The sequence below is a fragment of the Sinocyclocheilus grahami genome, unplaced genomic scaffold (genome assembly GCF_001515645.1).
Source record: "Sinocyclocheilus grahami isolate Dianchi unplaced genomic scaffold, SAMN03320097.WGS_v1.1 scaffold42.1, whole genome shotgun sequence".
Classification (NCBI taxonomy): domain Eukaryota; kingdom Metazoa; phylum Chordata; class Actinopteri; order Cypriniformes; family Cyprinidae; genus Sinocyclocheilus; species Sinocyclocheilus grahami.
In genome coordinates, this window is record NW_015505221.1 from 1,745,312 (window position 1) to 1,757,734 (window position 12,423).

General features: G+C 34.6%; 1 protein-coding gene across 1 annotated transcript; it reads left to right on the forward strand.

Moving 5' to 3' along the window:
• Nucleotides 1–9,598: 9,598 nt before the first annotated feature.
• On the forward strand, nucleotides 9,599–11,445 carry LOC107582299 (probable tRNA methyltransferase 9-like protein). The gene has a single exon (XM_016268066.1). The coding sequence runs from the start codon at nucleotides 9,672–9,674 to the stop codon at nucleotides 10,626–10,628; it is 957 nt and encodes a 318-aa protein (XP_016123552.1). The 5' UTR covers nucleotides 9,599–9,671; the 3' UTR covers nucleotides 10,629–11,445.
• Nucleotides 11,446–12,423: the final 978 nt, after the last annotated feature.

Sequence of the window (12,423 nt, forward strand, 5' to 3'; positions counted from 1 at the left end):
AGACATGTGGGGGCGTGTTAGAACGAGCCGTTTTAGGTAGGCGTGGCTGACTCTTAACTTTTATAAAGAATATCTCTTTGGATTTGAGACTTTAGTCTTTGCAACTTTACAGATCGTATTTATGCACCAAGAGCTTGTAACACTCCAAAGAGAAAGGGAAAATTGAAATCGCGTCATATGACCTCTTTAAGAAACTTTACTGATGATTGAGGTGATTAAACAAATAATTGAATATATCTGAGGGTGGACAGGATCTATAGGTACTAAAAATTAAAATAAATCTGGCTCAGTTTCTCATGCAATACATTCTTTACCGGTGTAGTGCCTAAATTTGCACCCTGCCAGATTATGCACCCCCTAGTATTGGTAGGTTTATGCTTGAATAATATTATGCCAAAAGCTGGGTTTTTAAGGCTTCGGCATACATGTCAGTTACCCAGCTCTCTATTTTAACTCTCACACAAAGTTTAATTCAAAAATACCCTGGAGAAAAATCGGGAAATTTACATGGGAGAGAGTAATGAATCAACAGAGAATCGGTTCGACCGAGTCATCAAAAAGAACCGGTTCAAAATAATTCTTCGTTCGCGAATCGGACATCACACCAGACTAGGGGTCGAGTGTAGTGAGCATGTATTAACTCAGGTGTGCATCCTGAGCCGGTCTGTTGCACACAGTCAGTGTGTGGTGTTGATGTTTTATCGCCGTCTTTTACGTTCACGTTAATATAATACCGCCAATTAAACAAACAAGCTCCCGTCGGATTTGATGTCTCCACGACTGCAGCCTTGAGAGAAGGGGAAAGGTAGGTTTGATTCATAGGATGTATACGACGCTGATTCTTGTGTTGCAAATAAACATAGGATAAAACTTTCAATTGGAACAAATACATTGATTTGTACCGCATCAAACTGAATGAATTCGGTGTAGTTTGCGCGTGAAATAAACAATAACGCAGGTATGTGAAATGCTTGTTAATTTGATGAAGATTACATCTCTGAAGAAGCTTTCTGTTGGCGTTTTAAACTTTATACATCAACAGGATGTCTCATAGTGTAATGATTCCCGAGAAACATGAATGATTGAACAAGTATTTCCTGTTATTTAAGTAACTGAGATCATATACATATGCACACGTGTGTTTGTATATATGTTGTTTATGTGCATCAGTCTATGGAAGATTTTTCCTAACAAAATTCAAATGCCTAAACATCAAATATTAAATCAAACTCTCAAAACAACTGCTCAAATGATAAATCAAATACTCAAATTATCAAATAATAAATCAAACTCTCAAAACAACTGCTCAAATGATAAATCAAGTGCTCAAATTATCAAATAATAAATCAAACTCTCAAAACAACTGCTCAAATGATAAATCAAGTGCTCAAATTATCAAATAATAAATCAAACTCTCAAAACAACTGCTCAAATGAGATATCAAATGCAATTTAATATCCTCATTCGGGGAAGCATGAACTTGATCCAAAATCAAATTAAAAATCATTTGTATTTGATATTTAATTTTCATTATCAACCTAGTATAAACCTGTCATAATTAAATATATAATTCAGTGCTCAAATCATAAATAAAATGCTCAAACCAACAGCACAAATGATCAATCATATGCTCAAATCATTATTTGCCACCGTGCCTTATATTTTATTCCCTTCTTTTATTGTTGTTGTTGTTGTTGTAATTTTCTTAACATGAACAAAAAAAGGTAACCGAAACATACAGGGATTCATACAGAATATTCTATATAAATGCAAAATTAAAGAATGTGTCATGTATTTGCATACTAATATAAATAAAAAATAAAAAAAAATATATATATATATATATATATTCACACAAACCCAATTCCAAAAAAGTTGGGACACTGTACAAATTGTGAGTAAAAAAGGAATGGAATAATTTACAAATCTCATAAACTTATATTTTATTCATGTGTCTGCTGCATACTATACAACTATCAAGTTCTTATAAGAATAAGAAATGCTTAAATCTACTGTATCTGTTATGGGAAACTTGCATGGACTAGTAAGGGATAGTAAATCTATCAACGGATATATTACTAAACAATGAATCTCTTTGTCATTCATTCCATGTTTCCATTAGTATTGAACCAGACCCGCCGTTTCTCTGTAAGAGAATAGTGGTCTGGCAGGTATTGCTTGGTTCTAAATTTAGATGCTGCTGTTCAGTATTCTCACAACATCCAGCTTGCAGCTGCTTACATAACGTCTGTCGAGTTGAGCATTTTAATGAATTGAAAGGACAATCGGATGCAATCTGAGTCTCTTCAGGGCTGTGCGACGTGATGACGCCGTAGCGCTTCTCTCCCATCCTTCTGTCAGCGGGTGTGATCTTAAAATAGTCTCGTAATGAGGGACCCTCAGAGTTCTCAGCAGTATGGAGCCGACTGCAGGGTCCGAAGGGAGATGAAATCGTAATGCTCAAAACGGAAGGCCTCGAGAAAGTCACGGTTTTGCTTTGACAGAGGTTTGATATTTTTTAAAGGTGCGTTGGAGCGACACCAGGCAGTTGACATCTTTCAGTGAGGTGATATTTCTAAGGTCGCCGTCCACTATCTCTTTATTTGATGCAGTGCGGGCTGGACAACCTTTAATATTGCTTGCTTGTTGACAAGACTCTCAAGGCCAGAGAGCCAGCGCAAGTCTAAATGACTTCTCAGAAAACAATTGTGGTGAGGATAATTTGCCATGGAGGGAAAATCTATGCGAATGCAGCCCTTGCAGTAATGTATTATTGTATTTCATTTCCAGAAGGGCCCAATTGAATTTTTTGTGACCACAAATGCCCATAATAACTAATATATATATATATATATATATTTTTTTTTTTCTTCTGTTGAAAATATGAGTGATGCTTGCCTGTGCCAAACTCATCACCACAGTGATTGTGAATGTTGCTATGCGGTTGCTAGGGTGTTCTGGATGGCTTCTGGTGGTTGTTTGCTGGCCAAATTCAAAAGGTTGCCAGATATGTAACTTTTCCGTTTTTAGTACAGTCATTGAAAAATTTTGCACAACTTTTTCCATCTGGAATTGATTGGATGTTGAGAAATGGACGTTACAAGCAGCTTACTAAAACAATGCATATAGCTGTGGAAAGTCACTGTGAACATTGTCATGCTCTGTGGTGCCTTTTTTTTTTTACTCCCAATGGATCCTCTACAGTGAATGGGTGCCATCAGAGTTCAAACAGCTGAGAAAACATCACAGTAATCCTCGCGACTCCAGTCTTGTGAAGTGAAAGCAATAGTTTGAAGTTAAAGGGGTCATATGATGCTTTTTTTTAAAGATCATTATTTTGTGTATTTAATGATGGATTTGTTTATTACAAACATGTTTTTATCAACTGTTTGTACTCTCATTTTGACGTCACCCATTACTGCAGAGGATCCGTTAGTGAACAAGTGATATAAGGCTAAATAAATGTTTCTCTCTCTTATTTTAATTGCAATAACTTGCACCAATGAACCGTTCACAATAAGACCACCAAAGTGCATTACGAAAGCAGTTTTAATTTTATTTTAACTTGTGCGAGATGTTACCAAAAATAACCACCTTCTTGCAGTTTCGTTTCTTTGTTTTGGCCAGCACATCATACACCTTCTGTCAAGTCGCACACATACGGTCAGCCCACATGCTGCTGTGTTGTCTCTTATGGCTCATCTGTGATTTCAGCTGTGGAGTTTCCGCTTTAGGGCAACATGTGTTTCAACCGAAGAGCATTTTTGTTTTTACATAACAGCTAGTATAATACATTTCCAAACCACCGAGGCATTATGAAATAACAAGATAATTGTTTTCATTCTTATATCCCAAAAGGTCAGTTGCTTATTCACAATGGCGTTGTTGTACAATCAAAAACCACCCTTTATGGATTCTGGCCATTTGTTTAATAGTGAAAATAGGATAAAATGGTCATTGTATTACATTCATAGTTTGCGGAGTTGTTTAAACCCTTCTGGCAGCAAACATGAAAGTCTCATTGATTTGCTGGCCGGACCATGAGATTATTGACCGAACGTTGTCGTTTGAATGCAGGAGAGCAGATCAGCATCGAATGTGTATTTGCTTCGAAATGTTCTCTCATTGATCCATCACTTCAGTTCTCAACTCAACCAGTTGAAATGCAATTAGTCTAGTTTTACAGCTGAACACATCCCTGTTTCAAATTCATGTGGTGTTAAAAGTCACACACTTGACAATAAATAAAGCAAGCAAAACCTGTAAAGCTAATGCGTTTAGTTTCAAAGAGTCGCTGTTATATGACAGCCGAGGCTTTGAAAGCAGATCAGAGGTGGCAGCACAGTTTGAAAAATGCCGTCCATTCTGCATTTCAATTATGCTGCGCGGGCTGCAGTCTGCAGTGATACAAGCACAGAAATCTCCGACTGTTTCTGCTTCAAAGCTTTGTTTGAGACTGTTGAGGAAGATGCAGTGTGTGTTTGAAGGTGAGGAAATGATGAAGAGCCATGTGTTGATTGTGAAGCATGATGCAGTTGTACTGAGGAGGCGTTCAACCGCATCTATCTGTGCTACTGCAGTCAAGTGGAAGAAGAGCAACTATTTATTAAATGGTTTTACCTGGAAAGGAGGGAAACAAAGAATTAATCAGAAACACTCCGCTTCAGCCAGTTGTTTAGTTCTTATTGTGAATATATGTATTTAATTTCAGAACTTAGATCTTGCTATCCTATCCATGATCCCTATCTTCTTCTTCTTCTTCCTCCTCTTCTTCCTCTTCCTCTTCTTCCTCTTCCTCTTCTTCCTCTGTTGATTTTGCATGATGATATTACGACACTTAATTTCTTATTAATTCTAAAAATTGTTTTAAATCATGCACACACGTTTTAAGAAAATTATAATTAATTGTAATCATTCAAATTAACATTTGTATTTTAAAATGGTTTAAATATATATATTTATTAATGTGTGTGTGTGTGTATATATATATATATATATATACACACACTTTTTTCAATAGGACATTCCTCTTCTTCCTCTGTTGATTTTGCATGATGATATTACGACACTTAATTTCTTATTAATTCTAAAAATTGTTTTAAATCATACACACACACGTTTTAAGAAAATTATAATTAATTGTAATCATTCAAATTAACATTTGTATTTTAAAATGGTTTAAATATATATATTTATTAATGTGTGTGTGTGTATATATATATATATATATACACACACACACTTTTTTCAATAGGACAATTAAGCATTTCTATTTTTATATACATGTATTTGTTTTTAATTATTGTTTTGAAGTGATACAGATCATTTGTGTTCCATTTATTTAACTGAAATCTAATATATTACGTAAATAAAAAAATATATAAATTATTTTATAAATTTTTCATGACAAATAAGATCATTTTTTGTATACAGTTTATGTATACAAATATTAATATTATTTATAATGATTAAATATAATTCTTAGTTAAATATAGCATATTTTTAAAAATATATTTATTAATTTATTTCTATTATTAGGCCTATTTATTATTTAGCACGTTTATCATTTTGACTTTTTAGCACATTTCCCCCAAAATTGACATCCTGTCTGATCACAATCCAAACAATTCCATTACAATGATTTGAAATAAAATGTATACAATTCGCACAACATAAAAAGTTCATTTGTAAATGGTATATGTCAGAATTTGTTTTACATTTTGTTATTTAATTTATAGAATGAGGTGAAATTATTATAACAATGGGAAAAAAAAATGAGGACCCTATGTTATTCACCCCGGCGGTACATCCTCCAAGCTCTTACTGCTGTATAAAAACAACCAATCATACTGAATTTTTTTTAGAAATGGTTGTGGAACCAAATCATTAAGCAGAGGGCGACTCAACAGAGTCTCATAATGGTTGAAACACTCTAAAAGCCCCCAATAAATGCAGGAAGCAGCCCACCACTATGAGGTGGGCTTTCTACATTGATTTTGATTGTATATTGTTCAGAGATTTGTTCTACATAAGGACACTGTCTTTCCCAACGGGATAGTTCACCAAAAATGTAAAACATTTACATTTAGTCATTTAGGAGATGCTTTTATCCCAAGCGAATTACAAATAAGGACAACAGAAGCAATAAAACCAACAAAAGAACACTAATATGTAAGTGCTGTGACAAGTCTCGGTTAGCCTAACGCAGTACACGTACCAAGGTTTTTTTTGTTTTGTTTTGTTTTAATAAAAGGGGCCCTATTATGCTATTTTACAAAGTCTTGATTTTGTTTTGGGGGTGTACTAGAACAGGCTCTCATACTAGGTTGTTCGAAAAACATTATTTTTCACATATTTTACATTATTACAACACCTCTCTCCTCAGTCTGGCATGAACGGCTCGAATAGTTCCTGTATCAAATGAAGGCCCGCCTTCTGAAATACGAAATGTGCTGTGATTGGTTAGCTGGGTCAGTGTGTGTGATTGGCAGCACTCGGCGCCTGGTCGGGAAATGTCATGCCCCTTACCATAACCGCCTGCGAGCTTCAGTGTAAATATTGCGTCAAAATCAAATCAATCTGAGCGCGATTTAAACCCGGATGATTGTAACCACTCTAAATTCATCTGCTTTGGGAAAGCTAGCGTGTCTCCGACATAGTGATAACACTCGTTGCCTTCTCTAGTGCAGCTCAACCAGGTCTCGTCCCATTCGTCGGTATTTGTGAGATCACAAATCCCGGAAAATATGTGTTGTAATCCAAACGAGTCATTCGTTGTAGTTTTTGAAAAGTGATTTCTGTTAAATAAAATATCTCCTTTTGAAGTGGACTTTGAGCTTTGTAACTTTACAGCAACATTACAGACTAACTAAAGTTGAAAAAGGGAAAAAGCATAATAGGACCCCTTTAATAAAAATAAAAAGTAGATGGTCATTTTTTAAAATTAAAATAAAACGCGTCAAAAGAGTAGAAAAATAATAGAGAATGTTAGTGTTAGAGGGTCATTTTATAATAAATAAAAAGAAAACAAGAAGATAGAATAGAGAATGCTAGTGTCAGAGGCTCTCTTTTTTATTATTATTTTTTTAAAGAAGACAAGTAGTAAGAATAGAAATAGAATAGAGAGTGCAAGCGGAGAGGGTCAACAAGTGTTTTTTTTTTCTTTTTTTTATTAGAATAGAGAGTGCTAGAGTTAGAGGGTCAAGCGAAGATGGAAGAGATGTGTTTTTAGCCGTTTCTTGAAAATGGCTAAGGACTCGGACTGAGTTAGGCAGGTCATTCCACCAGGAGGGAACAATTAATGTAAAAGTCCATGAAAGTGATTTGGGATAAAAAATTACTCACTGTTGCCTTACTCCAGCTTTTAAACCTGCATTTCATTTCTTCATTGGATAACAATGATTTTTTTTTTTAAGAATATAGAAATATTTATGTCTGTGTGTGTGTGTGTATATATATATATATATATATATATATATATATATTGAAACACTCTAAAAGCCCCCAATAAATGCAGGAAGCAGCCCACCACTATGAGGTGGGCTTTCTACATTGATTTTGATTGTATATTGTTCAGAGATTTGTTCTACATAAGGACACTGTCTTTCCCAACGGGATAGTTCACCAAAAATGTAAAACATTTACATTTTTACATTTAGGAGATGCTTTTATCCCAAGCGAATTACAAATAAGGACAACAGAAGCAATAAAACCAACAAAAGAACACTAATATGTAAGTGCTGTGACAAGTCTCGGTTAGCCTAACGCAGTACACGTACCAAGGTTTTTTTTGTTTTGTTTTGTTTTAATAAAAGGGGCCCTATTATGCTATTTTACAAAGTCTTGATTTTGTTTTGGGGGTGTACTAGAACAGGCTCTCATACTAGGTTGTTCGAAAAACATTATTTTTCACATATTTTACATTATTACAACACCTCTCTCCTCAGTCTGGCATGAACGGCTCGAATAGTTCCTGTATCAAATGAAGGCCCGCCTTCTGAAATACGAAATGTGCTGTGATTGGTTAGCTGGGTCAGTGTGTGTGATTGGCAGCACTCGGCGCCTGGTCGGGAAATGTCATGCCCCTTACCATAACCGCCTGCGAGCTTCAGTGTAAATATTGCGTCAAAATCAAATCAATCTGAGCGCGATTTAAACCCGGATGATTGTAACCACTCTAAATTCATCTGCTTTGGGAAAGCTAGCGTGTCTCCGACATAGTGATAACACTCGTTGCCTTCTCTAGTGCAGCTCAACCAGGTCTCGTCCCATTCGTCGGTATTTGTGAGATCACAAATCCCGGAAAATATGTGTTGTAATCCAAACGAGTCATTCGTTGTAGTTTTTGAAAAGTGATTTCTGTTAAATAAAATATCTCCTTTTGAAGTGGACTTTGAGCTTTGTAACTTTACAGCAACATTACAGACTAACTAAAGTTGAAAAAGGGAAAAAGCATAATAGGACCCCTTTAATAAAAATAAAAAGTAGATGGTCATTTTTTAAAATTAAAATAAAACGCGTCAAAAGAGTAGAAAAATAATAGAGAATGTTAGTGTTAGAGGGTCATTTTATAATAAATAAAAAGAAAACAAGAAGATAGAATAGAGAATGCTAGTGTCAGAGGCTCTCTTTTTTATTATTATTTTTTTAAAGAAGACAAGTAGTAAGAATAGAAATAGAATAGAGAGTGCAAGCGGAGAGGGTCAACAAGTGTTTTTTTTTTCTTTTTTTTATTAGAATAGAGAGTGCTAGAGTTAGAGGGTCAAGCGAAGATGGAAGAGATGTGTTTTTAGCCGTTTCTTGAAAATGGCTAAGGACTCGGACTGAGTTAGGCAGGTCATTCCACCAGGAGGGAACAATTAATGTAAAAGTCCATGAAAGTGATTTGGGATAAAAAATTACTCACTGTTGCCTTACTCCAGCTTTTAAACCTGCATTTAATTTCTTCATTGGATAACAATGATTTTTTTTTTTAAGAATATAGAAATATTTATGTCTGTGTGTGTGTGTGTGTATATATATATATATATATATATATATATATATACATTTATAATATTATATGAATACTGTATTTTGTTTGATTCAATTAATTCAAATGGGTTTTTTTTGTGTGCATATTTTTATTTGTTTTTAATTTGATATTATTGATATTATATTGATATATATTGTTAAATTTATAATTATTTTTGTGGTTTTTTTATTATATTATTATCATTATTATGAATATTAATAATATCAATCAACAGCATTGATGTGGGATATTTTTGAATTGAGACAATATTGACTTAAACTAAATTTGATAGATTTAAAAAAAATAATGAAAGGTATTTATTTAAAAAAAATTGTTTAATTTAAATGTATTAATCATCATCATCTTCATCATAAATTATAATAATAATAAATTCTGAATCAAAAATTTAATATCAACAAACTAATAATTCATTCTCTTTGTAAAACCTAACAATTCTATATTATACATTAAATATACATTATTAAAAAACAGTCCATAAGTATATAGCTTTATAGTTGACTAAATGATGCATATTAAAAATAAAATGTATTGCATACATGTAAAAGTATGGGTTTTATGGTATTGCATGGGGTGAGTAACAAATTTAATTCTGGGTTGAGCTATTCCTTGAAATCAGTAGATTATATATCAATGACCTATGAATACAATTTCTTCCAATTGCTTAGTCATCCACCACATGTCCACCAAAGAACGGCGTATTCGAGCAATAAAAGAGATGGCGCGCACCCTGCGTGTGGGAGGGCGGATCATGATTTATGTTTGGGCCATGGAGCAGAAGAGGCGCAAGTTTGAGAAGCAAGACATCTTTGTTCCCTGGAACCCCAATCCCCCTTTATCTCCCGCCTTAAGACAGCGAGGCAATGGAACCCAAAGCGTCAGCGACGGCACCGCTTCCAGCGACAAGCACAGGAAAGTGAAAAGCACATCCTCCATGGTGGATGAGGGCGACTCGATCGGCCCCAGCCAGCAGAAACAACAGAGGCTTTGGTTCTTCTCCAGATCTTTAGATTCGGTGCTGGACTTCACCAGCCTGACCGTGGCCCGTTCCTCTTCCAGCACTATACAAACCCCTGTCGAAGGTGAAAGCAGAAGCCGGCGAACTAGTAGTAGAGGTCTCATTAGGCAGATGTCCAGCTTTTTTTCATCCTCTTCCAGAACCAGTCTAGAAGAAGACATCTTCATTTCAGATCCCAATGAACAGGTCCATAAAAATGACAACAGAAGTTCTGGGAATGGAAATGAGACTGCTTCTGTGGAGCTTGTCCATGATTGTTCCTCAGTACCATTGCCTGACTTGGTGTCCTATCAGAGGGATCAGTCAACTCTTGAAGGACACGTAGATGGTAAATCAAACCTAAAAGAGCCCTTGCAGAGTCAGGAAAGCACAGCGTCTCTTTTGGAAAGCGATGAGTTGAAAGGACGGTGCAGCGAACAGCTGAAGGACTCTTGTCTGAGGTACTACCACGTATTCAGGGAAGGAGAACTGACACAGTTGATCCAAAACCATTTTGATGAGCTCCATGTTCTGCACTCTAACTTGGACAACGCCAATTGGTGCGTGGTGGCTGAGAAGGTCCAAGTCTGGAAGGTTTAAATCTCATTTTAAATGTCTGTTTTAATTTATAACCTCTGTTTTAATGTCTTTTAAAAGTTTTAGTTTGAGATTTTAAGTATTGGGACCAGAGAGCTAATATTAAACATTAGCTGTTCAGTATCAATGGCAATAACAAGCAAGGTATTGATGCTTTGACGAGACCAGTGTTGGTCCAAATCGTAACACTAAAGCTAGTCGTACTTTGAAATTTGCTATATTAAATTTAGCTTTAGTCTCCATTCTTTGTGATGTCTTAAGTTGAGATGAAAATAATTGACTTAACTTGCACTGATTTTAATGGTGTATCACTGTTAACCGTCTTAAGCAATGCCTGCCTGAAACAAAGCATAGCACATCATTTTTTTGAACCAAATGATGTGAGCACATAATTAACGTTTTCTTATTGGACACTCTTCAGGAGTTTGTCTGTGCAGGTGTTGTGTTGTGTGGTTAGTATTAGCTTTGTGTTGTGGTCTGAAGCTTTTAAACAAGATTTGAATTAGTCGACTGCTTGTTAATCGATTGCACATGATGAATTCCCGTCTTGAAAACTTGAAGAACTGAAACATGTTTGTACTGGTGTTGTAAATTGTGTATGTTTGTATTGGTGTAATTTGGCCAATTTCAGAATGTCACAACAAAGGTCTTTAATTTTCCTTTAAACTTGAACCATTTTTATGTGTATTTTTGACTTAAATATAATAAAATCACTATATTTAGTTTTATCTGACCCACTGGTGCAAATTCATGTCTTTATAGTGGAAAAAGGTCAAATTTCCCAGTTACTTTAAATAAGTTCTTCTTAAATAATAAGCCAAAAAAAGTAATATTGACACACTGTTAATTAATTCTCTACTTTGAGACACAATTTATATATTATATTATATATGTACTTTGTAAAACATAGTTTCTAAGAAAATGTATTATTAAGAATTATTTAAATTACTTTCTAGCATTAATAAATAGTATAATAAAAGCAGTTCTTATCTGATCTACTGGGCTCAAATTCATGTATTTTTTGGTGAAGATTTTCAATATTAATGTAGTATACTACTACTACTAATAATAATAACAAATGAGCCAAACTGTAATTTTAACAGGCACGTTTTTTTTCTTTCTAAAACCCAACTATTTATAAATAATAATAATAATAAAAACATTATTAAAAGAGAAAGAATTGAAAGAATCGCTTGAATACATTTTTTTTTAATGGTTGTTCTATAGCGCATGTACTGCCTCATTTTTATCAGTACATTTCTTGTCCCACTAGGGGAGAAAGGGTACTTGATTTGTGTTTTGGAAATATTAAGAATGCGTATAAGGGGTACTCAAAACCACCCTTGGGTGATTCAGACCACAATGTGATACAGCTGGTTCCGCTTTATAAACAGCGGCTTAAAACCAGCAAGCCTGAGCTGAGAACCATCCAGATATGGAATGAGGAATCTGTGGACTGTCTTAGAGGATGTTTTGATTGTACAGCATGGCATGTCTTTATAGATACTAGTGAGGACTTAAATGAGCTAAATAATGTGGTGACAGATTATATAAATTTTTGTGTGGCTAATGTCAATAAAACCAAATGTATTAAAAGGTATCCAAATGACAAGCCAAGGATAAATGGGGAATTAAAAGCAGCATTGAAGAAGAAAAAGCAAGCTTTTCAGACAGGCGATAGAGCACAGGTTAAAGTAATGCAAAAAGAAATTAGGCAAATAATTAGTAGGTGTAAACATAATTACAAGCAAAAAATTGAGAGAAAGATGAGAGATAATAATTTAAGGCAGGCATGGCA

Bases quoted from the DNA above. Each gene is read 5' to 3' on its own strand.
- LOC107582299 (XM_016268066.1), top strand. From the start codon at position 9,672: ATGAATACAATTTCTTCCAATTGCTTAGTCATCCACCACATGTCCACC.